This window comes from Argopecten irradians, chromosome 8 (genome assembly GCF_041381155.1).
Source record: "Argopecten irradians isolate NY chromosome 8, Ai_NY, whole genome shotgun sequence".
NCBI classification, from domain to species: Eukaryota; Metazoa; Mollusca; class Bivalvia; order Pectinida; family Pectinidae; genus Argopecten; species Argopecten irradians.
The window spans coordinates 15,212,045-15,228,861 of record NC_091141.1 but is presented as its reverse complement, the minus strand read 5'-3'; the positions used below and the strand labels follow the sequence as shown (position 1 = coordinate 15,228,861).

Genomic DNA, 16,817 nt, shown 5'->3' with positions numbered 1-16,817 from the left:
ATATGCTTCATTCTAACGAAGTTAACCAATGGCTGTTATTTAACTAACGTCTTTTCCTGTAACTTGTGTTTTTTATTTCTATGAAATACAAGAAATCTTCGTGGGGTCTGTCCCATATCGTTCTTCCGAACTTCCATGTATTGTGCAATGACACCAGTTATAAACAATTATGACATGGAACATCCAATGGATATGTTTCAAGCTTTTTACCCTTAAAAGATCATTTGATTGATTGATGAACAGCCAGCTGCAACTGCGGTATGACGAAAGGCAACAGAACTGCTCAAACACCGACTTTTCTGGGTTCTTTTGATATAAGAAAGGATGTTTTTTCAGTCTTTCTAAGTTCAACAAGAACAAGGAAAATCATTCTGTCTATTACAAGGCAGTAGTAGTACCGACAACTTAGTGTTAAACATATTACGTTGGTTCGGTTAGGAATACAGGCAGAGGAGTACTTTCCAGACTGGAATTAATAAAATGTTGATATCTCAAACAACACTAATGGAATGTTTGCTAAATATTCAACGCTAGCTAATAAAGACTTCATATTCTAGTTAATATGCTGAACAAGTTTTAGTTTACTGTGCCATATATCAGGATATTTCTAACCGATATTGACAAAAACGATATCATTGTATTTCAATATTTTATCTGTAAATGCGAAGGTTTGAATCATGAAGATCTGAATGACTTGTCTGTATTTTCCTCAAACGGTTAAGTTTACTACTAATAATTGTGATTACATATGTCAAATAAATCATTTTCATTTTAGGTCACTTTGCAGCACAACCTCATTAACATCATCTGTTTATGGTTTGTTCGTTACCTCCGTGCATGACTATGAAGTACTTAATGAACGAATCCATGAACAGATGATTTTACTCTAATTGTTTGACAGTATTGAAAGCTTTTACTACAGAAGATTCGAGAAAGAAAAACTATACAATATGTGATTTTGTTTTATGAAAACTACAGGGAAATGTAATGTTACCATAAGTATTCTTGGATGTTTTACTGTTATTTCCGTGTTGAACAACGAAGATGTTCCTTATTGATGCATTCACTGACGTCGCCGTCTAACGAATGTCATGTTTCCTGTTCACATAGGAAAGCAAAAACACAGTAAATTTGTCTGATCGCAGGTAAGAGTATTGAAGGTTTCCACCCACGGACTCTTCACCACAAATGCTGGCGTATTTCCACAATATGACGCGATGATTTCTTTTCATCGTCGTCTACGTTTTCATTAAATATATTAAACATGTTTGACAATTTTGTTGAGTGGTGTATAAAGAATTCCATTCAGGGTGACAAATAGATTTGCGTGTAAACATTTTTTGTATCTCGTATCACTTCGAATCTCCGTACCCTTTCTAAGCCTCAATAGACTAATCAGTCTGTAATTGCAACAATTAATGAAATAACAGTTTAGACGTCTTTTGTAGAAAGGTATATTAATACGTAGGATATAAAGACCACAATAGGTAGTTGAAATCGAGCTCAAATTAAACAACGACACTTTGACGGCTCTTGTTAGCCTGTATGCCAAAGCTATAGCGGGATGACAGTTATGACGTATGTTTTGATCATGACGGTAACACGATGATATGTGGTACTCCCAGCTAACGGTCACAAGGGATGAGTAGTCAGCATGCGAGGGGAGTGAGGACAAAGTACGAGACAAGAGATAACAGATAGTGTCTACGTGACACACACCACATCTTAACGAACAGTAGAGACAAAGATAGTAGTCTACGTACGCACAAACACCACATCTTAACGAACCAATGTTTTTAACTCATATGACCCATGATTTCATAACGAAATTAACAGGTTACATTGTGGATGAAATTGCTGCATTAACGTTATCCAAATGGCAAAAATGGAAAATTCTGATATAACTTTTTTCATTTGTGGATAAATAGTCATAGCCCCATAAAAAGTGATTACTACTATGTCAATTATGTCAAAGATAAATGGACGGTGTGTAGGTTTTCTTGCGTCGAAAATTGAAAAACAGAAGAGTTACCACTATATTATGTAGATGTACTTCCTGTCATAATGCCATAAAGATGGCGGTCATTTCGAAATTGACGTAAAAATTTAAAATAGGATAATATTATGTTATCGTGCAAATTACATAGACACTGTAGCATATTGCCGATGGGGAAAATTATAAAATGTATCTGATAATACTAGAATCATTCTGACAGAAACAAATTGGTAAACACTTTAAAATGGCGATAATTTGGTAAACGGGACACTGAAATTATCATTTTTATTATAGCATATATGCCTACTTGAATTCTTATGATTACTATCTAATAGTGCACTACGGTTTTGTTTAGTTGGGGTTTTTTTTATCATCTACATGTATAAATATAATTTTTATTATAGTTTTATTTATATTACATCGAATTGCAAAACTGCATATGATACAGCATTTGTAAGGAGATATAGCCATTTAAAACTTACAAACAACCGAACGGACAAAACGTTTTGAAAGGGTCGTTTTAAGAATGAAATTTGTCATAGCTATTTGATGTGATAAAGATAATGTTTGATATCAAAGAAAAATTTACCCTATTATGTATATACTTTATTGTCTCAGATCTTTAACACCGTTAAATCCTACACTGACCAAAGTTCTTACAAAAAGTAGGGCCTTATACTGCTTGATATTTTGAAGGAAATCATTCGTAATAATGAGAAGTGGCACTTTCGGACGCGTTAAGGGTGTCAGGCTAAAAACTGGTCAAAGTTTAAAATTCTTTAACTGTATGAGAAACGGAAGGAACAAATCGATCAAACACGCCCAAATTGTAATACACGTATCTGTTACATTGACCAAAGTACATTTTTCTGTAGGTCGTCAACAAATTGAATTAAATATATTTCCACTTTCCCTCGTCAAAGAAAATACGTTTGTGTATGTACATTTACATAGTAAAGAAAAAAATGCTCTGTCACCATTAAGATTTATTTCGACTTAGAAAGAAACATGCGCATACACGTGAAATTTTACACGTTCTTTTGTACACGAAGAATGATTTTAATACGTTTTATTTACTTTTCTTTATAACATGATTTTTTTAAGAATGTATTTTAAATCTATCCTTTCGTCGTTTCCGATAATTACTGTTCGATCGATGTTTTTTACTGACTCGTTGTGCGTTAACATACGTAGAACTTTATCTCCGTGGGTATTGATACATAGGACGACTTATTGTTCTTTAGTTGAGTTGTGATTGATCCTGTGAGTACTAATCGGGTCACCTGGTACACACTACTCGTACAGTTTGTTTACCCGCAGCAGTAAACAAAAGTAAACACTCCATCCGATAATTTCATTGTTTAGTACACATCATCAAAACAGACATGAACTGTTCAAACATCTTAGACGTCGAATCAATTTTGAATCCATATAGGATTTCAATTCGTTGGACGCGGTGCGTTTACAGACATGCGTTGTACGTAATTTACATGTATATATGTGTGGAGTGTGCTTGTTCGGTGCTAGTCTTTGACGGGATGCTTCAGTGAGATAGCGCTATAAAAAGACAAAGAGATCCACTATAACAAGGAGACATAACACTTATATACCGCAGTCTCCCAAAACATACAGGCAATCAGAAATCAACACATTACACACATGAGAGGATGATAATCTAAGAAACCAAACCAAACGTGTAAATATACGGAACCAAGCGAAGGGAATGTAGCGGCCAGACAGGGCTCGAACCCAGGACCTCCTAATATAACACTTGATATGTATTCTGCCGATCGAAGTACCCTTTCGTCACAATGCATATGGTTCTGTAGTATGTTTATAGATCATTAACTGTTTTGTTCAAAATTTTATACTGTAACGGGTTCAGAAAATGATTGAAGTTTGGGTCGTTTCTGTTATTGTTAAAAGTACATAAAACCACAATGGCTGTCCTTCAGTTATACTTGGCCAGCTTTATATTCGGTGTTGGTTACGTTGAACAGGTGTTTGTGTGGGAAAAGCTCGGGTTTTTATTACCGGGTATGTAGTTGGGCCGGTATTACGTGTGGTCCTGAAACAAAGAGACAGTTTAAAGTGTTTAGAAAATATCTATAAAGGAATTTAAAATGGTCGACTTCTAAATTTCAGAAAATAATTGCTTCATTTGATGAGAATATTGTAATAGATCGATGATGACATCATTTCATTTTTGTTCATCTGAAAAACGAATTTGTCGAGCGAAGATGGTTTTTTTGACGTTGCCTTTTGGCTTTATAATTTGATTGAGTCAAATTGAATTACATATTTGAAAACTGGTTTTAATCTACATGAAAACGTAATTAGATTACTTTGCCTATTTGCATTAGAATCCATTTCAGTATCGATTTATATATATCAAAGTCGTGGCGGATAATAATATTGAGTGGTACCTAAGACAGGTAATAACGGTCTCGGGACAATGTATAATGTTAGTGAGTATTCCATACACCAAGGAACGTTAATTAATCAGTGTATTGATGCAACCGCTATATAATGTAGTGTCAATAATGAAGGCTTGTGTGGAAAGTTCTAGACGGCTACATCCAATGTTCGTGCATTAATAACTGTTCAATGGAGAGATTACAGACTCACTTCCTACATCATTGTTAGTTCCAAAATATGAATCAAATCCTGCACGTGCCATAGTGCCTAAGTATCCTTGTAAGTTGTACTTGGGCTGGCGACTGAACAATATATTAACATTTTAGTCCTCTCAGATCGATCATTCATAACTCCTCAGTCAGGCTTTACTATACAACGTAACAAAAACAGATTATTAATTACAGTTTCCGGTAGTGGACACCTGCTCAAGGTTTTCAAGGGCAGACAAAACTCCTATATATACATGTACATTATTCCCGCTCAGCATCTGGCGCAGACTAATTTACTGGAAATGGCGCCAAAGCCAAATATTTGCTTTTTATAGTCGCATGAATTGTATTTTTCAAAGAACTGTGGGCCTCGATAAGTACTATCTATACCTGTTTTATTTAATATATTTCCGGACAGATAAGTTAATTGGGATATTAAACCAGGCAGTAAGACCAACTATCACAATTTAAAGCAATAAGATGTAGTATATAGACCGCCATGGAGTGTAAATTTTACAATCAAAACTGCGATATCAGAATTTTGACACATTTATAAAAACTATGACCAAATATTTCTACAATACCATGAACATTTTTAATTCCCTGTCGCCATAGCTAGTCACTGTGCTTTTGTTTACCTAGTACTTCCTCAATCGTAGGTCATGCCATTATAAATAAAAGTGATCCATTTCAGTAGGCCATGTCGTAAAAAGGCGCCGTTATTAAAAATATTCATAAACATTTAAACACTAATATCGATTAGCAGGAATCGATTTTTCACTTTGACTACCAGGATATTGTAGAGTGCATCTGTTAGTATGTTAGTATTTGTATTGATACCAAAAGCCACCGCGAACACTTGCTATGATTGTAGTATATAAAATTAAAGTGTAGAATCAGAAAATAACAAATGAATCGTGCGTTGTGTTCATAGGACAGTATTAAGTTTCTTATACATGTAATGCCTATCTACTATCGTAAGCGTGTTAATCCACACATCAGCTTCAACGATAATATATATATATATCGTGTTATCATCGTTACATACAATATTGATAAGTCGTTAATCTATTTCATATTTACGGAACAATATCGATCCACTACAACACCGAATTATGTACAATGTATATGAGGTTTCCTTGTTTAAAAAAATGTTTCATTTCTTTATAAGTTTAGTGTATAAGATATCTCGTTTAATGTTTAAATCATATCTTATATAGAATATATATATAATATACATTTCTGTATAAACATATTTGTTTCAATTTTGTTTGGTTTTTTTCATATAATATGTAAGATATTTTAAAGCATGAAACTGTTTTTTTGTGAGATTTATGGTGCTATACTTCTCCCAAGATTGCAGACAAATTCAATAACACGCGTTATCCTCTTGATTTAAACATATTTTATTATTGAATTGTATGTATTTGTGATCACTCCCGATGCTGACGACCGAAGTTTTATTGATCGCTGTTCTTGTCTCGCTGTTTTACTTAAAGTTCATCACATTCCGTGCCTTGGTATATTTCTCCTGTCAATCTGTTGCTTTCATAATTACGTTTCTCTTCGGTCGCCAGCATCGGAAGGATATTACGAAACTTTTTTAATAGTTCATATTATAAATAGGAAACGTAAGAGGAGGAGGGAGGGGGTTAAACCCTATTACAGTCAGGTATATACTGTTGAGTGCTCTGACATATTGTAATATTATCTTCAAGAGATAAATCTGGACTTCCATGTAGTAGTAGCTGCAGGTCTAAAGGAATGAAGTTGTTTAATGTTCGAAATAATTGAATTCTCTGGTCAGCGTAATTGTTACATATGAAGAAGAAGTGATGGGCATCCTCAATGGGATGCCCACAATGACATTTCTGGTAATATATCAAATTATAGCGGAATAAATCATTTTTAGGGAACTGCATCTATCTCTTAATCTGGCATGCAATATATTTGCTTTTCTATTTCCAATAGAATAATAAATAGGTACTTTCGTAAGATTATTTAGAGACTTTTTAAAAATGTCATATGAAACATTTTTTCTAATATTAATATCTAGCTGGTTCCAAAGTCGGATAGTGGATGTAAAATACGATACGTTTGAGAGCTGGAGACGGAAATTAGGTAAAGTAATGTTAGCATTTCGAAGATTATAGGAAGAATATTCTGACTCTAGTGGGGGTAACAATGAATAGAGGTAGTTAGTTGTAATTTTGTTATTTATTTTGTAAAATAGTTGTAGTTTTCTACGGTAACGACGGGAAGTAAGTGGTTCTAGACCGATCTCCAAATACAGTGAATTACTGCTAGCATAAGACGGTAGACCAGTAATTATTCTAGCACATTCAAGCTGAAGTTTTTCTAATTTTTCAGCGTCACTAAGAGAGCACCCATCCCAAACATCACAACAGTATTCAAACAGTGGCCGAATATATGACTTGTACATTTTTATTAAAGTTTGTTTATCAAGAGTATATTTAATTTTTCGAAGAACACTTACCTGTTTTGATACCTGTTTACATATATTATCAATGTGGATATTCCATTTACAATTAGCTTCCAAAGTCACTCCTAAGTGCATATGGTTATCTACAAAATCTACACTTACATTATTGAATTTGATATCGATTAGGTGATCATGTTCCTATTAGAAATAAGTAAAGCTTCTGTCTTTTGGGGGTTAAAAGTTACTAACCATTTATTTGCCCAATTTGGAATTTTCATAAGGTTGTCGTTAATTTTAGTTTCTATTTCTAAAATTGATGGCCCAGAGCATAACAAAGAAATATCATCAGCAAATAATTTAGACAGACTTTCGAGGTTGTCAGAAATATCATTAATATACAATATAAAAAGGAACGGACCCAATACTGAGCGTCGGGGGACTCCAGAATTTGTAGATTTGACGAAAAATTTACTATTTCCTACAAAAACTTGCTGTTTCCGATTACTGATGTAATTCTTTAACCAATTTAGCAACTTTCCGCCTATACCATAATTTGTTAGTTTAACATTCAGTCCCGTGGGCCACACACGAATGCTTTTGAAATATAACAGAAAATTAAACATGTTGAGTGCATTGTTTTCAATATTTTCACATAGGGAATGGTAGATTTCAATAAATTGTTGAGATGAAGAATGTCCAGGTTGAAAACCTGACTGATATTTATATATGAGTGAATTATCAAGTAAGTAATTGTTTAGATATTTGACTACCAATTTTTCAAAAACTTTTCCTAGGTCTATAGTTAGTAGAATTATGCTTATCTCCCTTTTTAAAGGATGACATGACTAAAGCTGTTTTTCCACTGTTTTGGGAAGATACCAGTATCCAAGGAATATCTGAATATTAGAAATAAGGGTATTTGCAATAGAAGATGCTGTGTATTTTATCACATTATTGTTGATTCCGTCGTGTCCTACTGCTTTATTAATAGGTAAGGATTTAAGAATGTCTATAATGTCGGTCGGTTGAAATTGTATGTCGGTTATATTAGCGTCAGTCCTAATCTCTACCTCTGGAACGTCAATTTGTGAATCGTCAATAGTTGATATGGAAACAAAGTAATCATTTAATGAATTTGCTTTACCTACGTTCGTCATTTCAGGTTGCCCTGCATCTTTTAATAGTGGAGGAATACAGTTGGTAGTGTGCGAATAATTTTCCAAAAGTTTCTTGGGTTAGAATCCGAGTGACGATCTAAAATGTCATTAATATCTGAATAAAAATTTTCTTTGATCTGCTTTTTTAAATTGTTTACATAATTACGTTGTTTCCGAAAGTTAGTAAGATTTAACGTTGTTCGCTTTCGTTAAAAAAAATTAATATTCTGTCTCGTTTTCTTATTTCTCGTCTAAGGTCAGAATTGAACCACGGTTTGTCATTAGGCCGAATAGTTATGGTTTTAGTTGGTATGCACTTCCCAGCTATATCTAGAAATTTGTCGGTAATCTTTTCACACATGTCGTCAATCCTATATAACGTACATATTAATTGTACATTGATTTGAATAGGATATCTCATAAGCTTCATATCATGAACTTGGATATCATCTTTTAATGGGATATCTTATACAATGTGTGAGATACAGAAAAAAGTAAGGTACATGTATCTCCTCTATTGTATAAGATATCGGATATAATTTGAATGTATTTTGGACCAACATTATTAGCGCCATAAATTAAAAGACAACTTTTCTCAAAATAGTCGCCACTACGTTAGATACTGAATATCAATAGTTCTCTAACGTTTCTATATACATGAAATTGTTATAATGTTTGTCTCGTTAATTTAACGACAACAGAGTTTTCTCCCTTAAATCAATCAACTTTTCTTTGTCCCGTTGCAATAACAAATTGCTAAAGTATTATAGTTTTCTGTGTTGTTTTATTTTGTCTGATTATAATTATTTTTACTATAAACAGAATGTCGACTTATTCAACGAAAAAATGAAGTCTTCATCTTTATCAGAACATTGATGAGACTGTACATTGTATCAGGGGAGGTAACTCGTGAAATATATCGGGTTGTGTCTAGCTCTGCACCTTGTAAAGATTCTGACGCCTGTGCAATATGTGATTAATGTAACCAACTGTGAAAAAAAAACCTAAATGATAAAAATATTACGATGAGATCGATGCAGTATGTAAAACAGTTTTGCATTTGCTGATTTCTTTTCTTTATTTTTATTTTTATGTTATTTAATTTAAATATTTATTTTTTTTATATTTTTCATAATTTTGATAACCATAAATAGTGATAAAGATAAGTATGGAAAGGACAGTCATATAGCATATAAGCAGTAGCTATTCTCAAGACTGGACAAAACAGACTGTGCGAACCAGTTCGCGTTAGGCTACGGCGTACGAAAAACCACTGAATACTGCGTCGTCCAAACGCTTGAAAATATTTACATTGACAACAATGGCCGACACAGACCCGCCAAAGAAACCAAAACGGACAGTAAAGAAACTGCCTCCTCTCCAAGGAGAAGCAGAGGAAGGAGCTGAAGTCAAGAAAGTTGTTAAAAAGAAGAAAAAGAAACCACCCGAGGAAACAGCCAATGGAACTACGCCTAAAAGCCCAGACGGAACACCTAGGAAGAAGAAGAAGAAACCAGCTGCCAAACCAGAGGGTGAAAAGGAAGAAAATGGTGACTCACCACCTGCTAAGCCTACACCACGTAAGAAGAAAAAGAAGCCCGTGGCTAAGGCAGAAGGTGAAGAAGGAGATCCTACATCTGCTAGAAGCCAGGGCGAGGTAAACATAATGATTATATGTAACGGTTCTGCATAATTTTGATTTTTATCTTTGTTCAGACATGTTTGTGTACACTAATTTTCAAACGTTTTCCGGAATTGGGTCACTATGTTTTTCACTTTTTTGTTACTTTAACTCTATAATCTAGTAGTGTAAAGGTAGAAAATTAAAATGTACCATATTCCAAATCAAAAGGTAAAATTCCCAGAAATTATCGGTATAATTTTTTTTAAATCACTTGTTGGTTACACTCTGTCTCAAAATGTATTCTTTTAGTTGTACAATGTTCATTATTATCATCATTTTTTGTGGTTGTTTTTTAACAAGTGATGGTGGTATATAAAAAAAATAAGAAGAAGAATTTTTATTCTCGCAGGCTCCGTGTTTTTTGTTATGTCCTGTGTGACAAACCATGTGTTGTGATTGAGATTGCATTTGTTATCAATATGGGGATTTCCCCGGTTGGGAATCCTGTTCCTGTTTATACTTATAGATATTTTGTTTGTCTGTTATTTTTGATACCTAGTCCGCTCACCTGTATAGCTTAGAGCACATGATGTCAATGGCATATTATTAAATTTGGGTATTTAGCCAAGCGTTTTAGTGTAGTATAGCGAGTTCTGGTGGAACCTTTTATGTAGCTGGTCAGCTGCTCAGTTCTCTTTCTATAAGGTAATTATCCAGATATTATGTAGGACTGTTTCGACCTTAGACCTTGAAATTACTCCAGGTTGGGTGGTTTTATTCCTTGTAGACAATAATATTAAATAATTAGGCAATAATTAAAATATGGTAATGTTAATAGTTGAACCCCATGGTTGGGAAAAGGATAGCTGTTGGATTCGGAGGTTATAATATAGTGTGCTGTAGCTGTTCAGCATAGGTCCGTGTTTTGCCATGTTCTGTTTTGCTGGTGAAATGTGCTCTCTGTAAATATTCTGTGATGTTCTGTATTTCATCTCCATGTTTATCATAATCCATTGTGTCTTGTCTATAATAACATGTGGAGCTTTATGAATTGTGTTATCGTCCGCTGACCTGTAGACCTAGCCAGCGAAAGTCAAGACGGAACCACAGAATTGACGAACCTATAAAAAAACACTATACATTTTAAGTTGATGGAGAGGAATCCATTGTTTCATTATTTTTTTGTTTTCACAATAGGATGTTGTGGGAAGTAAAACAAGTCTCATATCTAAAGAACAGACAGGCACTCCTAAAAAGAAAGTAAAGAAAAAGGTAAAGAAGACAACACCTAGGAAAGAGGAAGATGAATTCCTCGACGCTACACTGGCAGCTGACCTCACTACCATACAGGAGGACATTATCTCCCCTCGTGAAAAAACAGAGGACACAACACGACAGGGAGAAGACGATGAGGAAGAGGAGGAAGAAGAACGTCGTCCTTATTCTACCGAAGGAAACATTCTAAAGAGTCAACCACTCAACAAGCTTTTCATTGAGACAGACTGTAAGTTACTATTTCTAACAAGCTTTTCATTGAGACAGACTGTAAGTTACTATTTCTAACAAGCTTTTCATTGAGGCAAACTGTAAGTTACTATTTCTAACAAGCTTTTCATTGAGACAGACTGTAAGTTACTATTTCTAACAAGCTTTTCATTGAGAGAGACTGTAAGTTATACTATTTCTAACAAGCTTTTCATTGAGACAGACTGTAAGTTATACTATTTCTAACAAGCTTTTCATTGAGACAGACTGTAAGTTACTATTTCTAAATTATTGACATAAAATAACAATAGATAAGTTACTTGAAAAAAATCTTTTCTAATTGATAGTTTTAAGTTAAGAATATATGCTATCATATCAAAGATATATTACTGGAATTTATAGATAGTTACACTTGTTTATGATGCTTTAAACCTTACAAAGAATATGAATTAATGATGTAAATTACATATAGCCCTTTAATTTCTTTTAAATAGCTGGATTTAAGGGACAGAACAAGGCAAAGCTTGCCAAAAAGTGGGCAGAGGCTGAAGCCATTAAAGCAGACGAAGCACCACAAGTGAAACGTACCACCATTGAACTAGCTCTCAGTACACACAATGGACTAAAGACATTTCTGTTGTTTATACATGGGTTAACAGCCGGCATTTCAGTCTGGCACATTACCATAACGTATATACTCTTGTTCTTTAACTATATAGACTTTCTGGAGCATTACAGAATCTTAGCTCTGCCAGTACAGTGTATGTTCTATATCCTCCTGGTGCTGTGTACAGTGTCGTGTTGTGACAGGTAAGTGTTTGACCCTAGCCGAGCTCATACTCACCACAGAGGTCAATTATTGTCACTTTTATAGCATATTTTGATCAGAATCGATTGAAAGAAAATATGGAATTGCTCTGGGTGTTCTATAAAATGGGTTCCTTCTCAGATACATTGGGATCCTTCAATGTAATTGGAATGGAGTCTTAGAAGGAAAGTGGTACCCTTTTGATTTTCTATGCTTAAAAAGGATATGGTGACGATACTGTATAAATGCCTACGCTGTAGACCATGTACATGTATGAACATTTTGTCAAATTTTCACTGGTTGTTTAACAATATCATTACTGGTAAATAATGACATAAACCATACTTTCCAACCTGAAAAATATGTTTAGAAATACTTGTATGTACATAAAACCCCCTTGTCCTTAGTTTGAAATATGTACATTACAGTGGTAACTTTGCCCAATATGGTAAAGATGCTCCACCGCCGACAGACCATAAATGTTATTAATTGTTTAAACAATAATTGGTGTTCAATCGTGTATATGTATATCTTATTAACATAGAATTTATTTTTTATTTTTTTTTGCCTTTGGTGCATGCACAATCAGTAATTCATTCCATATAGGATTTATTGCCACAGAATTTTTTGGGATGCAATTAATTATTTTTCATATTTTAAATTGAAATAAAATTAGAAGCTCAAACTTTCAATGGTGGTAATGGTGTAAAGTAAGTAATTCTTGTAACTGAAGAAAAATACTAAATCGTCTGCTCCAGTTTTTGATAGTGAAAAAATACCGTTTGTCAGTGGTGGAGCATCTTTAAAGGATTTGTGCAGCCAAAATTTTTTTTTGATAATATGTCAGGATATTGCTTTGGATGAATGAAAAATTAAGTCCCACCCAACGAATCGCCTAGCTTTTAGTGCTATCGGTTGGTTTTGGTCGTGATTTACGGGTAGTGTCGACTACAGTTCAGAGATAATGAGCTATGCAGTCACGTGGTCTTGTGATGTCACAGTAGTCTGCGGCAACACAAGGTAAGCCTCGTCACTCTACATCTATACAGCACATACACGTATACGTTAGATCTACAATTTGAGTTTTTCAAGTAAATGGTCATTCTAGCTTTAAGTAGATATTTTCAGTTTCAAAACATTCCATTTACACCATTTCAAACATTCAAACAAGCATATATCTAACTTTAGATTAGATAATCAGTCCAATTTGATAGCGATTTCAAAATGATGTTCGGATCAGTCTGGACTACAGGGGGCCAACTCAATGAAAATGGATGTTGTCATACATTTTTTTTGTATTTGGAGGATGGACTGATGAGTATATATGACAGTCATGTGATTTTTTTCAAAAAATAAGAGATTTGAAAAATTATTAAAAAATCGGGATATTTACTATCTCTGTTTTATAGTAAATATCCCGATTTTTTAATAATTTTTCAAATCTCGTATTTTTTGAAAAAAAATCACATGACTGTCATATATACTCATCAGTCCATCCTCCAAATACAAAAAAAATGTATGACAACATCCATTTTCATTGAGTTGGCCCCCTGTGGTCTGGACTGAGATTTAGATAGCATATTATGTAAATTTCTGTGTAATGAAAAAACAGTATAATGTAACACTATCTTTTTACGAGTAAAATCCCAAAATTTAGCATGAATATATCTAGAATCTGTGTTTTTATTTCAAACTTCTGCCATAACGATGCAAACACGGCACAGTTTTGAGTAAAAATAAAATGTGGACTGTTATCAGTTATGTGATATTGGAGTAACAGTACCAAACTTATACCAAAAATAATATGTATATCTATATTGTTGCCTTTAAAACTTTATCCATAATGTTTACTAAAAAGCAGAAATACATCAATGTTATTCCTGATATATGTTTCTAAATTACAGTATAAGTGTAGATTTAAATTCAAAATTATACTAAATCCTTAAAATAGTATATTCACTGTCGATCCTTTTGTATATCATACCGAGATTTAATAGTATGATATATGAGAAACATATATACGTAATGTATATATGTTTCTGGATATATGAACATTTATCGTATAATCCAAAAAGTAACCACATATAGTGTTCAAATGAAAAATGAAATTATTTGTATACAGGCATTATATATAGATATAATATCTTGTACCTTTTCAAAAATGCTTAGAAATTTTACTAATACCTTAGAAATTACGGGAGATTGCTATATGCCACGATTCTGTAATAACAGTACTAGACTGGAATTATTTTTAAGGTTAAATCTTTAGTTGAAATAGTTCTTAGAACCATTTTTGTTTCTGAATAAGTCAACTTCCATTATTGTTTTACCTGTGTACAACATATATATATATATATACATGTAATATATATTCCTAGGTATGATCCGGGATATTTTATTTTCATTTGCTTTTACATCTTCATTTTAAAAATGGAGGTGACAATAAAAAACCTAGAGCATAGATGTACTGGGTTTCCATAATTCAAATCACTATCCAATTAACGGATGTCCTAACCTGATTGACATTAAGACAATAGCAAATACCCGACATAGTCCACCGAATAGCAAATTGCCCGCGGCCAGGTATTTACAGGTGAGTTCGATGAATGGCGTTGTGTACAGGTAAACAACATCCTGGTCCAGGTATTACATAACCATCAAACCAAAGGCATAGCTAATTATATATCTATATCAGAGTATCTACCTGTATATCAATTAAAAATTGAAAGCGACCGCACGGTCTAAAAAATAGTTTGTTTTGCTTAACATCTCAATATTTAGATCTTTTATAATATCAAAAATAAATTCTTTCTACCATATGTTGAAACGTTTTTTCGGTATTGTAATAAATGTATCTCAATTTATTCGGTTAGCAGCACACAACACAATGTTTGTACTGATCAATCATCGGTGTGTATATACGTACGTCAATCATCATATCCTTGATGCTTTAATCAAGGATTTCTTAAATTGTTACATAAAATTTAGTTTTACAGTCACAAACTTTTTAATTCACCATGTATCAAAGATACAGAGTACAGGAAAATATGATCTAATTAAAGCTTATTCGTTGCTGAACTCCTCGACAAAAAATCCAAAACTTTTGTTTCTGTGTGGATTTTCTTTCATAATTACACGAAGATACCTTCTATTAGAGCATAAATTAGAGTATTTGAAACATCGAATTTCACTCTTTTAGTTATTTACATTCGAGCCAAAGTTATTGTACGATTAACTTTACTCAAAAGTAATCATAAAAAATCGTTGATCGCCTTTTCCTGTGACCGTCGATGTAAGTGATAGCACATCAGTTATAGTATAGCTATAAGCCACGGACTATTGTGACGTCATACGGTTAAGAGCTAGTAAATATGCATAATCGGGCGGTCAGAATTTTGGACCTCGATATCGACGGCTTACATGTTATTCCGGTCGCGTGCGCCACGGAGAGGTTTCTACACGTGCTAATAAAGCCATTTCCAGCATAAACTGAAACTATCATTTTTGACTGCACAAATCCTTTAAATTATAAGATTTAATTTCTATTCTTGACTCCTGAGATTCTTTCTATGTTGTAGTAAGGTTTTATTGATATGTGTGTGTTGCAGGTTTGATGTTGGCAATCCTAACAGAAGATTTATGCTACAATCCCTTACACTACAGACAGGCACCATTTCTGTACTCATCTACTTTGCTGCCCTGGTGATCAGTTTGTGTACAGCTAACCTTGAGGACAAGATGAATCTGTACCACACCAACACCACCTTTTCTGGTCTATGGAATGACCCAGTGGTATGTAATGTCACAGTTCTCAGATAACACGGCTCTCCATCTCAGTTTTTTTGTGAAAAATAATCTTATAATAAGCTTAAGACTATACAAAATGCAAAGAAATTATTGAATTATTTGCAGCACTAGTCACAATATCATTATCATATGTTAAATATATATTATCATCTGTATGCTTCATTAAAACAAACTTTTTGTTGATGAATTTTTTTTATGTAATAATCATAGATTTTAGCATCTTTAAAAAAAACATTTATTTTATTCTTTTTTTTTCACACATGTGCATATATCATTTTACATCAGATTAATCATTTGATTATTGTTGCAAGCATACATGTTATCAAAAACAAAAAGATCAACGATGCAAAAAAGTCACTTTTGTATCGCATGCAATGTTTTAATGTCTTAGAAACAACATTTTGACATAATTATAATATAATTGAACAGTTAAAGATGCTCCACCGCCGACAGAGCGTAAATGATATTCATCATTTGAACAATAATTGGCGTTTAATAATTGGTGTAAAATAATTTAGTTCGCCTTTGGTGCATGCGCAATCATAACTTCATTCCATATAGGATATAGTGCCACGGAATTTTTTCTGGATGCAATTAATTATTTTTCATATTTTTAACTTGAAGCAAAATAAGAAGTTCAAACTTTTCAATGGTGGTAATGGTGTGAAGTAAGGAACTTTTGTAACTGAAGAAAAATGCTAAATCGTCTGTTCCTATTTTTGATAGTGAAAAAATACCATTTGTCAGCGGTGGAGCATCTTTAAAGGCCCATTACCTTTCCGGAGCAAAATATAAAGGTTTCTTAAAAAACATTAATAACATCAGAAAATGCCTTTAAGATGGGGAGATAATAACGTTATAATAGATAGA

At 33.4% G+C, this 16,817-nt stretch overlaps 1 protein-coding gene across 1 annotated transcript; it reads left to right on the top strand.

Moving 5' to 3' along the window:
- Window positions 1–9,508: 9,508 nt before the first annotated feature.
- Window positions 9,509–15,974, top strand: LOC138329466 (transmembrane protein 237-like). The gene is made up of 4 exons (XM_069276487.1): window positions 9,509–9,880; window positions 11,045–11,351; window positions 11,827–12,142; window positions 15,749–15,974. The coding sequence occupies exons 1-4, from the start codon at window positions 9,545–9,547 to the stop codon at window positions 15,957–15,959; spliced, it is 1,170 nt and encodes a 389-aa protein (XP_069132588.1). The 5' UTR covers window positions 9,509–9,544; the 3' UTR covers window positions 15,960–15,974.
- Window positions 15,975–16,817: the final 843 nt, after the last annotated feature.